The 14,513-nt window shown below is 36.9% G+C and overlaps 1 protein-coding gene across 2 annotated transcripts in view; it reads right to left on the bottom strand.

Annotated features, from left to right (window-relative positions):
- Positions 1-3,282: 3,282 nt before the first annotated feature.
- USP46 (ubiquitin specific peptidase 46) overlaps positions 3,283-14,513 on the bottom strand; it is a 28,097-nt gene continuing 16,866 nt past the window's right edge. The window contains exons 5-9 of one of the 2 annotated variants that reach the window (XM_061352612.1): positions 12,347-12,423; positions 6,854-6,937; positions 6,357-6,554; positions 5,153-5,231; positions 3,283-4,157 (exon numbers count right to left, since the gene is read on the bottom strand). In XM_061352612.1, coding sequence (XP_061208596.1) covers positions 4,056-4,157; positions 5,153-5,231; positions 6,357-6,554; positions 6,854-6,937; positions 12,347-12,423 — 540 coding nt within the window. In that variant the 3' untranslated portion in view covers positions 3,283-4,055. The other variant, XM_061352622.1, reaches the window with a different exon arrangement.

The following is a 14,513-nucleotide window of genomic DNA, read 5'->3' as shown; positions in this document are numbered from 1 at the left end:
ATCAAAGTACATAAAAATTAGAACAGAAAACAAATAGTATCAACTACATAAGTTATTCTACAAATACAGTAACAGACCAATGAAAAAGAAATAAATTAAAACAAACACTAGCAAACATCAGGTACACAGCCAAAACTTCTTAACATTTCTAGTACACATTCAGCTGTAAGATAGCACTAACACTTGTCAGACGCCAACAGCAAAGAATTGCCGAAACAAGAAGGGTCTGCTGCTGAGAGGCGTCAAACCACTGGCAGCTGCAAGCTGTCAGCTCAGGTCCCAAGTACATGATGCTGTAACAGATGGGTGAATGAAATGTGATGTCTGAAGGTAAAAGACAGGTTGTGGTGGCACTTTGGGACCCAACAAGTAATATGAATTTCAGTTTCATCTTAGTTAGGTCTTTGATATCTTTATTAAGTCTAATACAAAGGAAACACCTACTGCTTTATTTTCTTTATTCCAGCTGCTAAAGGAACAATACTTTTAAGATGTAATCTACTGCTCTGAGGTAACTGTAAATTATTAAAATAAGATTGACATGAATAATTTCTTGATTTAATTCCTCAGCAAGGTGTTCTGCTTCACTGATATGGTTTTCCATTACTCCCCTCTTCTGCCTCCCTCTGCTATGTCCCAGAAATAGAAGTTACATAAAATCCTGACAGCCTGTTCTGTGAAATGTAGAAGTTGAGTTCTGAGCTCATCCTCTAAGATAACTGATTCATCAGCACTGCGGCACTTCAGTTGGGTTTGGTGGAAAAACAGCACGGGACAGAAATGTTATTTTTTCTAAGTAAGAACATAGCAATAGGATTTATAAATGGACAACACATCCCAGCAACAGCATGTGAAACAAGTAGAAAACTTCAGGTGTCATCAGGCCTAATGTGCTCAGAACCTGACACCATAAAAAAGTAATTTTAGGGAAGCACAGAATACTACTGGACACATCTGTGCTACTGGTTTGTTTTCTAGCTGTTGGCTGAAAACCTTCTATTGTCCTAGATATTTTTCCATTCTTTCATAAGGGACTGGAAATCTACACAGAAGAATAAGAGAAAAAGAATTACGTTTTATTTAATCAACTAAAATAGTTTATATCATATGATTGTTCTTGTGAGGATCCTGCAAAACTAATGCGGATGTTCTTAATTTGACACAGCAGAGTTCTGCTGCCCAGACTGGCAGTATTCCTACAACCGTGATGGACACCTTTTGCTGGACTGAAGTCAAGACATTCAGCACACTATAGACTGGATATAATACAAAGAATTGTGACTGCGTTTTTAATTTCTAATCGAAAGAAAATGTTCCTTACTTGAGCTGGTGTTGGCATGAAGTAAGTATTCCACAATATTTCAGAGTTACTATCAGACCACTGATGAGGGACTGGTGCGATACCAGTGCTGTGATCTTTCCATGGACTAGCATGAATTTAGAGGATACTCTATGAAAAGGCTTATTCTAGTAATTTTACTCTCAACAAAATACCGCAATTACCTGCATATTTTGCAACCTAGAGCTGTCTTGCAGCTGGAGAAAACCAAAGATTATTATCCTGTACTTTAGCATTTAAATATTAATTCATATAATTAACATCTAAAAAAATCGATTTTCCAGTGAGCCAACTGAAATACGGAAAATATTTCTGAAAAATTGAACTGACTTAAAAATTATTTTTATGAAAAATTACTTTTCATATAAACGTGAGCCCATAACTTGCAAATAATACCTCAGGAATATCTTTTTTGTTACTTGTTTTAAACTTGAAGAATGCTCTAAGAATGTGCAGCAGTAAGCCATGAAGTACAGACCCTTGAACCAGCACTGGCTAATGCTGATCAAGAAAGTGCCTTCATTCACCCCAATGAAACCTTACCCTTTTTAAAAAGGCAAGTGATTATTATGTTTTTATATGGAATTTCTGACTGTTAATAAATAAATACATTAAAGAGGCATTTGCAGGTTTAGCTCTTCAGTGGAAAACCTCCTGGGCTTCAGTGAGAATTGAAGTCCGTAAAACGTCTGTCTCCTGTGCTAGAGACAGAACATTTCATTCTAACATCAATCACAGAGCTAGGGCTGCATCCCAGTTATGCTTGTCTTGAGCCTGCATACGAGCCTTCATTCATGTGAGTGATCTTTGTAGACCACTATTATTATTCACCCAAGTACTCTAAGATTACATTCTGTTTTCTTGTATTGGTATAACAACATGGTAAGTCACAAGTAATGTTAGATGAAAAGTCCACTTAGTTTCTCATTCAGTATAAAGTGCTACATTTCTTCAGTTTACAAAATGGCCATTGATAAACCCAACTGAACTTCAGTTGATGTTACAGTAGAAGCTAGTACTTCATTTTCACCATTATTTAGCAAACAATATTTCACATTCACAGTAGATTACAATGAAAAAAGTTATTCTCTTTCCAATAGAAGAATAAATTATAAGATTTAACTGCACTTCAAAAGCCTTTTTTTGAAATGGAGTGTTGGCCATAAAGTGGCAGTCAGGCTTCTTGAAGAAGGACCAAAAGCAGCATTGTCTAATAAATACTTAATGAGAGTGAATGAAATATAACAGGTAGAAATATACCTTGTGAGATGAGAATACTTCCTTGTAAATATTAGAATCAACTATCAGTGCCCCTAAAGACATGAAGAGTGTTTTTGCTGTTGACTTCATTGCAACAGGAATATGGCTACTGAAATTCAAGAATTGTATAATGGAGTGAAACTGTCCAACTAAGCAAGGTGCTTACGCAGCATTACCACTGCCTTAACCTTATATCCATCCCTTCTCATACCCTGTTGATACTTTTCTTCTACATTCATTCTTTACCAAATTCCAGTGAGTACAGCAATTTTATTAGCCAGTACTTGACTAATGCCAGCGAAATTCACCCAGTAAAATCACAAACTAAGTCTTTTGATGTTTTTAAAGTCAGACACTCCAGAAGTCTATCATCTGTTTCTGTGGTGACTCTAATGTTGTCATAGATGGCCAAAATGTTAGAGATAGTATGTACATGACAGTGAGTGTAAACTGGTGGTTGTTATGCATTATGTTATGTTGCTAAGAAATGGACTCTGTCTTGAGAAATGAAAATAGAACCTACAGAAAATTGCAGGATCAATTAATGTCTTATGCACTGTGTGAACAACACATTTAAATGCACTGTCGTTTCAGTCCTGAAGGATGTCGTATGTGAGCACTGTTGCAATCTCTGCAAACTTAAGTTAACAACACATGATATTTTAATGGAAAGATAAGTTCAATCTCCATACATGTAATTTATTTGTCTCATATGTGTCATCTCACTCCCTTTATTCCAGTGCTCTGTAAATTCTGAATTCTCAATTCACCTGTACTATCTCATGATAAACAAAGTGACTGAACGTACAGAATTACTTGGTTCCACTATAACTTAAATACCTCTATGTGAATTTTAGGCCTGAGGTTATGCACTGAAACTTTTTAATAACCCAAAGCTTAAAAGATTTTGGAACAATATCAGAGAGTAACATGTTAAAAAAAAAGTAAATATCCCCTATACAGTCACAATTCCAATCATCATGAAACAGATGTTTTTTTTCCTTACAATTAAAATGGGTAAATATATGTCAGTATTTAAAGGAATGCTTTGTAAATCAACACACCCCAAATCCATTTAGAAAGTTTTAAACAATTTTTGTCTAAATGCAGTGAACGCTTCCATATAAAATACTACTCTAGCTGGATTGGGTTTAACAGTTGACATCCAAATCTTATTACCTGTAAATGTTAGTCCATATAAATTCCACTAAAATCTGACTGCAATTAATTCTTCAATCACACTTAAAGTCTACGAACAGCAACCCCCCTCCAAAACAAAGTTTTACATGTAAAAAATGGATGGTTATAGTCAATATCACATAGACCATTTAATAGGAGACAGAGCGTATCGTTGTTCAACTACACAAGACGTGGTCTGTGTAAAAGTCAGTTAAGGGGGTCCATCACAGTCTCTCACGTGCAGCATCATTGTGCGCAATTGTCACAGTTTGCCAAGTTACTCTCTTGACTGATAGAATAAAATATAGCCAGACTCTGAATTTTTTGATATATCAGAGGTCAGACCATAGAATTCTTCAATAGCTTGAGCATCTATTTTCTGCAAAATAAACAAAAAATTTAACGTTCTGTTAGGTAAAAGAAGTACCAAATCTGGATCAAATGACTGTGTAAACATGACAGACAAATTCAGTTATTTGTTTCAGGGTAGCAATTAACAAATTCTGTTTGCAATTTAAGCAGTGGAAGGGTAATGTTCAGGGGCTAAGCCCTACTGGTCTCAGTCACGGAAATCAATAGCAATGTTGGTCTTGGTGAACCTAACTGAATTAGGCTCTTTCCAACAACAGCGAGACTCCTTGGAACGCAGTAATGAACGCTGTTGAAACACGTAAATGTGAGCATGTGACCTCTCCCTTCTGAAATTTCCAGAAACACTCCTCAAGACATGGCCCATTCAGTGTCCCAGTGCTTACTTTCTTCCGTTGGATTTACTCCTGGGAAATATGACTTAAGACCTCAGTTTTGTTAAAGTGCCGCAAAGACATAAGGGGATAGCTTAGGAATGAATTGTAGAATGCTCAGACAGAATCTGTAATAGCTGCAGGCCAGATCCTGCTCCAATTTACATTCAGACAAACCCAGATCGATTGTAGAACCCACACTTTCTTCTAACTTCCCAATTGCTCAAAAATTAAAATTCTAGAGCAATGCTAGCTTTACCCAATCCAATTTTGCCAAGTGATGTTGCCAGGGATTGCAACATAGTTCATGGATATTTTAAGTCTTAATGAATTAAATTGATTTTATTAGATACAGAAATAATTCCAAATGAAACCCTTGAAGTCTGGTATTAAAAACTGATGTTGCTCTGAAATAAGACAACCTCCTCCGACACTGACAGAAGAAGAACTACAGGATGAGTTAGTTTGTTTGCAATCTTACTTAACAGAGTTGTGCTAAATGTCACATTACAAGCAAACTGTGGCTTTGAAAACTAGTAATCTGCACACAGGTCTGGATCAGAATTTTAACCCCAGATAGAAAACAGAACATAAACATAAAAGTTGTGCTCATGACCTTCAGCATACTGACCTCTACAATGTCATCATCAAACAAGAGCCAAAATCCATGACTTTTCACAATAGTAATATAATGCCCCCGATTCGGCCCACTAGAAAGCAAAACACACAAACCCCCAAATATTAGAAGATACTACTGAGTCCATTTTTGATAAGTCACTTTTCTATATGCAAGCAGACTGACTTATAACTAAATGCTATGAAGAACATAGTAAACCCACCCCTGGTGGTTCAGTAGACATTTACCCCTTTCACCTTGTTACTGAACTTTTGCAAAGGCTTCATCAACTGAATGCTAAATGTATTTTCATCTGTGCCAAGACCATTTTCAAATTAACCTCTAGAATAATAAACAATTTGCTTTTGGCAGGCATCAACTACTGCAAATATTTTTAGGATGTAATCATAGAATAGTTAGGGTTGGAAAGGACCTTAAGATCGTGTAGTTCCAAGCCCCCTGCCATGGGCAGGGAGACCTCCCACTAAACCATGTCACCCAAGGCTCTGTCCAACCTGGCCTTGAACGCTGCCAGGGATGGAGCATTCACAACCTCTCTGGACAACCCATTCCAGTGCCTCACCACCCTTACAGTAAAGAATTTCTTCCTTATATCCAATCTAAACTTCCCCTGTTTAAGTTTTAACCCATTATCCCTTGTCCTGTCACTACAGTCCCTAAAGAAGAGTCCCTCCCCAGCATCCCTAATGAACTAAATTTATGGGGAAAAATTGCTTGCTATCAACTATGAATACTTAGTTATACAGTCTTTGAGAAGAGGGACAGGTCATATTCTTCAAGTCCCAAGGATTTTTGTTTGTTTCTTATTTGACAATACCCCATATGTGAAAAGCTTTATTAAAGCTACCATTTTTGTTGCCTTGACAAGAGAACAAGATAATCTGTTGCAGGACCTGCATGCTCCTGGCTTTCACAGAGTCCTGCCTCCCAAGCTCTGTAAGTGGGCTCTTGAGGAAGGAGACATCTCTATTAATTCAAACCAGTCTTGTGACTTCTGGAGGCCTGAGACATTGTTTTTAGAATGAGTAGAGATTTACTGTGAGGGAGGGTGGCTAAGAGGTTCAGGCACGACCCAGGCAAGTTGGGACAGTAGCACAATTTATGAACTCACTCCCATTCTCCCTGCATTTTGTCAGGCATGCCTCTGCTCTTGGCAAATGTCTGGCAATAGCTCGAGATACACATGAAAGTATCTTACCTTCCACAGTGAACAACAACAGCTACCAAGTCATACATGCGATCTAAGTTGACAGCATCGCCAGATGTGTTGAAGAGACGTAACTCCAGAGGAAATACTACACGATAAGACAGCTTAGTATATCTGTGCAATTGTTCCATATACTTGAATCTCTTGAGGTGTAAGGCAAGAATCATTGGCAGTTTTTTTACTCTCATCCTGTGAAACCATTAGAGTGCATGTGATAAAGGCCTGACAAGTTCAAAGCCATTTTCTCTTTCCTTAATGAGTAAAGGTTTGCATTATAAAAGCACTTTGTAAGTAACAGTAGTCAACTAGCAGTAGCTTCTAGACTAAAACACATGTAATAGCTTCGAATTTGTCTGTTAGCTCTTTGGCTCACACAGAGAATGTAGCTGGGGTGTAAAGCTTCTAGGTATCTAAGCACAATAAATATCAAGGAGGAGGTCTGTCAAAGCCCAGGAGGGACATGGTGAAATAGCCTGCTCTTTGCTTACCTTTTTTGTGCCTCTTGTTTACTGCAGCAAGTTTCACAGTAGTATTTCTGTTCACTACATAATGTCTCTGTGTTACTGAAGTCTCTGTAAACAGACAGAGTTATCAATTTTTAAAGGATATTCACACTTTTGCCCCACTTGGGATGATGAACTGAAACCCTAAAAGGACACACAGGATCAAATCCTCTCTCCACTGAGCACAGTTTTCTACATCTGAAGCAGCTGTACTGGGACTTGCATTGGGACTTTAGGCATCTGGCGGCTATGACAGCCCTGTATTAAGAACTGAGGACCCCCATACTATCTCAAAGTAGGAATTATACCCTAGCCTACTACATGTCAAGACTTGAGTGTAGTTACTCAGTTCATCCAGTCCCTTTTTAAATTCTTTGCAGAATGGAACAGCTTCAAGTGCACTTCTATCATCACCAAATAGCTCACATTTTATGGTGTTCTGTAAGATAGGTTTGAATCCTCTTACACAGAAGAAATAAATTGAACTTATTTTTCTGCATCCTCTAACCTCTTGAACAGTCTTCCAGAAGTTATTTGATTATACCGCCCTCATGTCTAAAAAGGAAAGTTTCAGCTAGTATAGAAGGCTTTTTAAATCCTGAGCAAGTAAATATGCTCGGAAATTGTTCTGGATTGAGCTTTTAAAGTGATAGAGGCAGAGGAAGGCTGGTTTGATAATGTCTCTTAGTTCACAGAAAAGATTTGTCAAAAGTCGCTATGCCAACACGCTTTGGAGCAGAATTGTAGCTATCTAAAAATCCTGAACTCTAAAAAACCCTGATTGATAGTAATTTTTTGTCACCTCTAGTGTTACATTGCAGCTGAGCAGGTGCTTTGAGAACTGTAAATGCAAACATAAGCACCTATCTTCCACTTTAAGCACACATGTTTTCTTGTGACTTTGGGCCTTAAATAGATATATTTGAAGTACAAAACTGTCCTGTTGATTGCACCTACATTGTATCTAATAATCTTCTGAAATCCAGGCAAATTCAAACCCATTCAGACCCATAAATAATGAGCTCCATCCTACCACTGCAGTTCACATATACAGAGGCTGAAGCTGCACTGTCTGCAAGTGCAGCCTGCTTTCATGGTAGGCAGCACCAGAATTATCTCACAAAGGCAAAGGGAAGATTCTAGATCATTATTTCTTCCTGGCAGCATCACCACAGGGGTTGATGAGAAAGCTGAAGGCTATACAGATTGCCATGACATAAGTAGTAGAATTTATTTACATAAGTTCCTAAAAGCCCCTCTTTGTTATGCTGTATGTTTATATGACAGGGAGGCATTTCATATGGCTGAATATTATACTGAGAATGCTTTTATTAGGGTTTTTTTGTTTTTTTTTTAAATGGACAAAATACATCTCCTGAAAGATAAGTTGCAACAAAACTTTGATCATAAGGATAATTTTCTACCTTAAAGAAAAATAAAGCATGATCACTGGAATGAATATCTTCAGTGGTACATACTGATCTCAAATATCTGATTTCACATTTGAATTCAAAGACAAAATTAACTGAATTCAGCCAATTCCTCTGAGAAAAAATGTTAACCTTTCAGGGGAGCATGAATGAAGTGATGAAACTTCAAAAAAATATTAGAGACAGGTTCTATGTGTGGGGAACGCAACACGTCAAGATTCAGTAGAATGTGTTTGTGTTAAGGGTCTGATGTTTATTTTTAAAGCCTAAAGTGTCAATTTAAAGAAGACCCAAACAAACAACAACAACAACAAAATCCCCCAACAGGCTTGTAAAATAATTTATTTTTTTCCTTACTCCCTCAAAACGAAGCAAAAGAAATAAATAATAGTTTTTCCTAACATAAAGAAACATGCATGGATGGTAGGAATTTGATAGCTACAGGTTTGTTCTATGCCAGGCCTCCCACGAAAATGGATTAAACTCAAAGTCTTTCTGAATTCTTTTTAAAATGTATTAATTGTTCTGAAACTGATAATAGCTAACATTTTATATGATAAGTTTGCTGCTGTAGAAATTGCACCTGTGAAAGCCTGAGAAGTATGCAAGTACTTGATAAGCTGAGGGACATTCCCTTACATGTCCCTTAGCATTTCTTCTTTTGTTCTTTTGTCTTCTACTTCCACCTGACAGACCTTTGTCCTATTCTACCATAGCAGGCAAAGCACAGTCACGGAACTTAAAGGCACTACTAATTCCCTCATTCAGCACATATTAATTCCTTTTCTTGTACCAGGAACAAAACTGGTGGTATATTTATAAGCGTTAACTCTTTCCTTGTGGGAAGGGAGGTATGCAGGTGACTATTAGATGCTTTTGCTTCCCTTTACAACTGCAACTTCAGGAGCTGTTTCAGCAATAGAGAATTTTCAGCGTGGCACTTCTAATAGATGCTGAATAGGTGAAAACATGAGATTGCTGACTGGAGTTAACGCAAAGTCTGCATGTACAAGAACTATAAGCTTAAGGAACTTTATACCTGCTGAACTAGTTCAAAGACATTTTTAACTCTCCTATTCCATTAACAGGCCAATCTGCATTCTGCTTATACAGTATTTTAACAGGAATTTTTAAATACACCTGCTCAAGCTGTACTTATTTAGAATTAACCTCATGTGCTTTCACAGCCCATCTCTCTGCAGTCTCTATACTGCAGTGTGAAACGTGATTTCTGCTGTTTATATGCATAAATAATAAAAAAAAAAATCTGTTTTAAGAGATGAGAGAATTCTTAGTGGAATAAAAAAGCACAGGTGGACAGCTAAGTCAGGATCAAATGGACTGGTAAACTTTGCAAGTCCTAGTGGAAACACAAATAAGGGTATGTACTATATTTGTTATTAGTCTTCCATTGCTTAAGACTCCATTTCCTACCCTGTAGAGTCAGGCTATGCCAGAAGCTTGTATTCATTGGACCTTTTATGTACACAAAGATCTTTTCAATCTGAAAAGCTACAAGAATTACTAAAATGAATATTCATCTGTACTGGCAAAGAAATTCTTTCTACTTAAATGTTACCTTCTACAGTTTTTCTTTAAATAAGTTACCTTTTCAGTGCAGTAGCACTTAAAGCTGTAAAGACACAGCAAAGCATTTGTTATAAACAAAGAAACAGCAAAGTTCCCCCAAAGACTAACAACTTGGCTGTTCCTACTATTAGAAACCACAAGAGCACTTACACTTAATTTAATAATGCATAATGCCATAGACCAATGAGAAGAAATCCATATTCTAACAATATTTGTTTTCTGAACAGAAGTAGACATGCTGCTAGGGTAAAAAACAAACAGAATAGATGGTGATGACTCTCTTTCTGCTTAATCTGTAAATAGCAACCTGCACCTCCTACCCCAAGAAGAGAAAAACTGGGATATTTCTTCCCTTTATTTCCAAAAGGAACAATGTGTGGACTTCAAAATGTATGCCACGCTATTTGAGTAAAGGCAGATGCTATACTGAAATGTATAAAGAAAGTTTTAGGACATCCATTTTTCTCAGAATTGTGTAGCTTTCTGGTGACATATTGTGCCTGATTTTAGGCAACTGCACTTCAGGTAAGATAGAGTTCAAGAGAGGTTCAGTTGGAGAGAAGCCCAAGGAGTAATGAACATGAGCAGAGATCTAGAGAAGATCGCCTATGAAGGAAAGCTTGAATGACCTTAAACTGCTTAACTTAAGAAAGTGATGACGTTCTCCCTGTATGTAAAAGGCTGCTGCAAAGAAGAAAGGGAGTAACCCCTGGTTTATGTGCAGAGTACACCAGGCAAGTAGGAATGGGCTTGAACCGAAACAAGGAAGATTTGTACTACACAGTGGGATAAACTTGTTAGTAGTAAGAACAAGAAGGACTGAGATAGATAGGCAATTGAGCTACCACTGATAAAAGACCTTTTGGAACAGGTTGGACAAGCATCCTATCTGAGGTGGAAAAAGGGGCTAACCTCTTGCGGTCCCTTTCAACTCCACCATGCACCTGTCAATTGCAGTAGTGCAGGTGCAGTTCTTCCACATTGTAAGTTACAGCCACTTGGTATTCAGTAGTGAGAATGCTATAAAAAAGCCTTTCCAAACAAATTATTTCCAGGCAGCTTAACAACTAAGAACTTGAATTTAAAAAATGGAGAAAGGGCAGGTGGCAACTTATGGACAGCAGCAGTTTCTAACAAGTTCAGCAGACTAAGCTGTAAGATTGTCAGTGCTCAGTCTCCAGTAACTATGTATGACAGAACCAAGTAAGAAAGGACCTCAGAAGATGCACACTTCAGCTTCCCTGAATGTCAGTGTGATTTCAAATTGACTTTGAACATAGAGAAAGGCAAGTAATGTTGACAAAACCAAGTTCAAGGTAATGGCTACAGTGAAGAACTTAAAAGTGTGCAAATAAAAACCTGTAGTACTAATACTGATTCAATTATTGGTGACCATGAACAAAGAGATGGGAAAAAAGAAGAAAATAAGGCCCTAATCTTTGCTAGCAAAGCCAAGCTATCAATTACTTGAAGACTAATCACTGCTACAGTATCCTACAGGAGACCAAACAGAAGTTGAGAAGGAAAAACCTTACTGGGTTTAGCACTTTAATATGTAACAGAAGTTACTTAGTACAGTTGTGGTATCTGCAGAGAAATCACTTTCTGACCTAGAAAATGGTTAGTACCTTCTCTCATATGCTTTCTCTTTCTGTAACTCTCAGCTTAGGGTGAGGTGCTGGGCAACGCTTCCTAGGCATTCCAGAATAAATGTTAAATGCAATTTCAAAGTTGGTAGCAATTTTGCAGCTTGAAAGAATAATCTGACCGATTGATACTCATTACCTTAGAGCAGCAACATACTGCCTTAAATCTAGGTATTGGTTTACTGTATCAGTGCCAAAACTCTGGATATTTTAAATCTCTCAGAATAATCCTCCATGAAGTCTCAAAATTATTTTGACCTCTGAAGTATTTGGTTAAGAGTCTACTAGGTGCAGAACTGAAACTTAGAGTAAAAGACTTCTCCTTGTAATTTTAGGATGAGACACAGAATAGAAATTTATATGTCAGAAGAACTTTCAGACTTAAGAGATCTTTTGCCCGCTAGGGACGCTGGTACTCTTTCTGCAAAGCACTCACTTAACTTTTAATACGCACATAAGTCCTAATCAACAAAGCACTTAATAAAAGCTTAATGATAAGCACACTGAAATCCCTTTGAAGCCAATTATTCTTCTGCAGCAATTCTTCCAGATGACAAGGCAATCAATTATTTTCCCCAAGAGATGATTTTTTTTCCTCTTTCAAACACATATATTGAAAAAGAAAGTGAGTAAAACAAAATACACTGATGTATCTTTTGTCATTACAGGAAACATCCAGTTTACAATCTTTTTCTTCTGCTTAGGAAATGTTCAAAACCCAGTGCTATTCTCCTTCTCTTTTCTGTACCTACTAGACTTGGAAAATTCAGCAAAGTCAGACAGAACTATCTGCCAGAGATACACTCATTTACCTTAGACAGTGTGTAATTGATGTGTTCTGCTCCACATCAACAGAAAGGTCAAGAAAATCTTCATCTTTGCTACTAACCTGTTACAAAAAATATACATGTAAAACAGAGACTTAGTAAAACACCACACATCTAAATGCTGTTTACATCTATGTGCAAATGCTAAAGGCAGGGTAATTTCTGCAAGAAATAAGTTTCACAAAAATAACTCATTTCAAGGCTTTTTTTTTCCTCCTAGTTCAGTATGACTATATTTATTAGTAACTCTACCAATCCATCTTTCATATAATTTAGGTTCCATCAGTTCCACTTCTCCAAGCTCACCAACCATGGGTCAGTGATGGCCGTCTACTGTTCATCAAAGCGGGGACCACCATCCGCTGTATTAGTTGTGACTGGTGCATTAAATATGTTTCCTTGTTATGCAGTGTAGTCTAGTTTCACAGTTTATGCCCTAAGAAATTATTTCCATTAGTAAGAAAGCAATGAAAATATCTTCTAAATAGGCATCTATCAAGAAATGTCATTTTTAACCATGCTCTTTCCAGTAAGTATTCAAAAGGCTGATGTTAAATTCCTGGTTGACACAGCTGCATTTCCCCATTGAATATAATTTTGATTTAAAAATTAAAAGATTAAAGCTAAAAATGGAAACTAATAATATTTTGCAAAATAATTTTGATTTCGCCAATGTTTTTTAGACAAGAGCTGAAAAATTATCACAAAGCTTTTATTTTAAAAGTAACCCCAAATATTTTCAGAATGATAGACCTTGATTTTTGCTTTGAAAATGATTTTTCACTTAGAGTGTGTAATCTTGAAGATGTAGCAAACAAAAAACTTATCCAAATGGATAATTGTAACACTTCAACCAAGTCAAAAAGACTGCAGAAGCACTTACTGCGCATGAACTCAATCATGTTTGAAACAACTAATTCTGTTTATAAAATGCATGAACACTCTGTATTTTGCCTACTACTGCTGCATTTTCTTAGACTAACTAAATCAGATGTTAGGATAGTGAAGTTCAAATCAAGAACTTCAGTGAGTGTTTGAAATGATCATTCTGATGCAAGTCCTTCATGCCCAGATTTCTGCAATTCTATGGATGTGAAAGTAAGCTGCTACTACTTTCAGCTGATCTTTGCATTATGTCAAAGATCCCATAAATGTGGCAAATGCAGTCTTGAATCCAAAGGAACACCTTTAGTAGAGAGAATATTGATATTATCAAAGATGTACAGAGGCATAACGTGCACCCAATTAAAATGAACAGCAGTTCTCCAAACAGAAGTCCTCCCTGAGACATAATTTGACCCTCAGGGGCCAGAAACCACAAAACTGGCAGCAATCAACTGCAGTTCCAAGTACACAGATAGAATTTGATAGATACAAAACTTCAGAGAACACTGTGTCTCTACAGCTGGAGCTAGAGTTCTGTCAGATACACTGCATGTCAAGAAAGAAGTACTTGGAAAAGTCTTTGGCAAGTATAGTATTTCATCTGAATCCCACAAAGAAGCTTGGAATTTTGTTATTGATTTCATTACATCAAATATTTACCGAAAGGGGAAGACGAGTTAGTTGGAGCTGGAACATTACAAACCAAAACTAAAGGTAGCTGAGAAACCAGATTCAAACTGAACCCTTCCTAAGTGAGAATAAGAACTCCTGGATTCTGAAGGATTCTTCATGCACTACATATGAATATTTTAGCAAAGGAACATCTTCTTAGCCATTTTACTACTTCCCAAAGATTTCAAGACACAGTAATAGAAGAAAAACAAACTGGGAAGTTATCCTGGGTAGTATACAGTATTTCTGTATTCACTGGAAGATATAGATAAGCCTTCCTACAGCAGCAATACCTAGCACAATTTTTTCCATAGAGCTTGATTACTTGAAATTACAAAGAGTATTGTGCAGTTTTGCTGTTCCCAAGGACACATCCTGACTTCATTAAAGTTTGTCTGAATAGACACTGGATATTAGTTTAGAATTAAGACACAACTGTTTAAAGGAATTTGCCAGTTAAAAGCAATTCTATGCCGTCACTTATTTTAACTTTCTATTATTACTTGGATTTTTATAAATAAAACAGAATAAAGAATTACTTTTCAATCTCTCTTGTATTTTTACTATACAAGCTTGTTCCAAGCTTGGTCTAACC

Source organism: Neopsephotus bourkii, unplaced genomic scaffold (genome assembly GCF_033783945.1).
Source record: "Neopsephotus bourkii isolate Nb327-2 ecotype Australia unplaced genomic scaffold, CSIRO-AGI_Nbou_v1 NB_54, whole genome shotgun sequence".
NCBI lineage: Eukaryota > Metazoa > Chordata > Aves > Psittaciformes > Psittacidae > Neopsephotus > Neopsephotus bourkii.
Note: the sequence above shows the minus strand (reverse complement) of the source record. Positions and strands in the feature narration are given on the sequence as shown.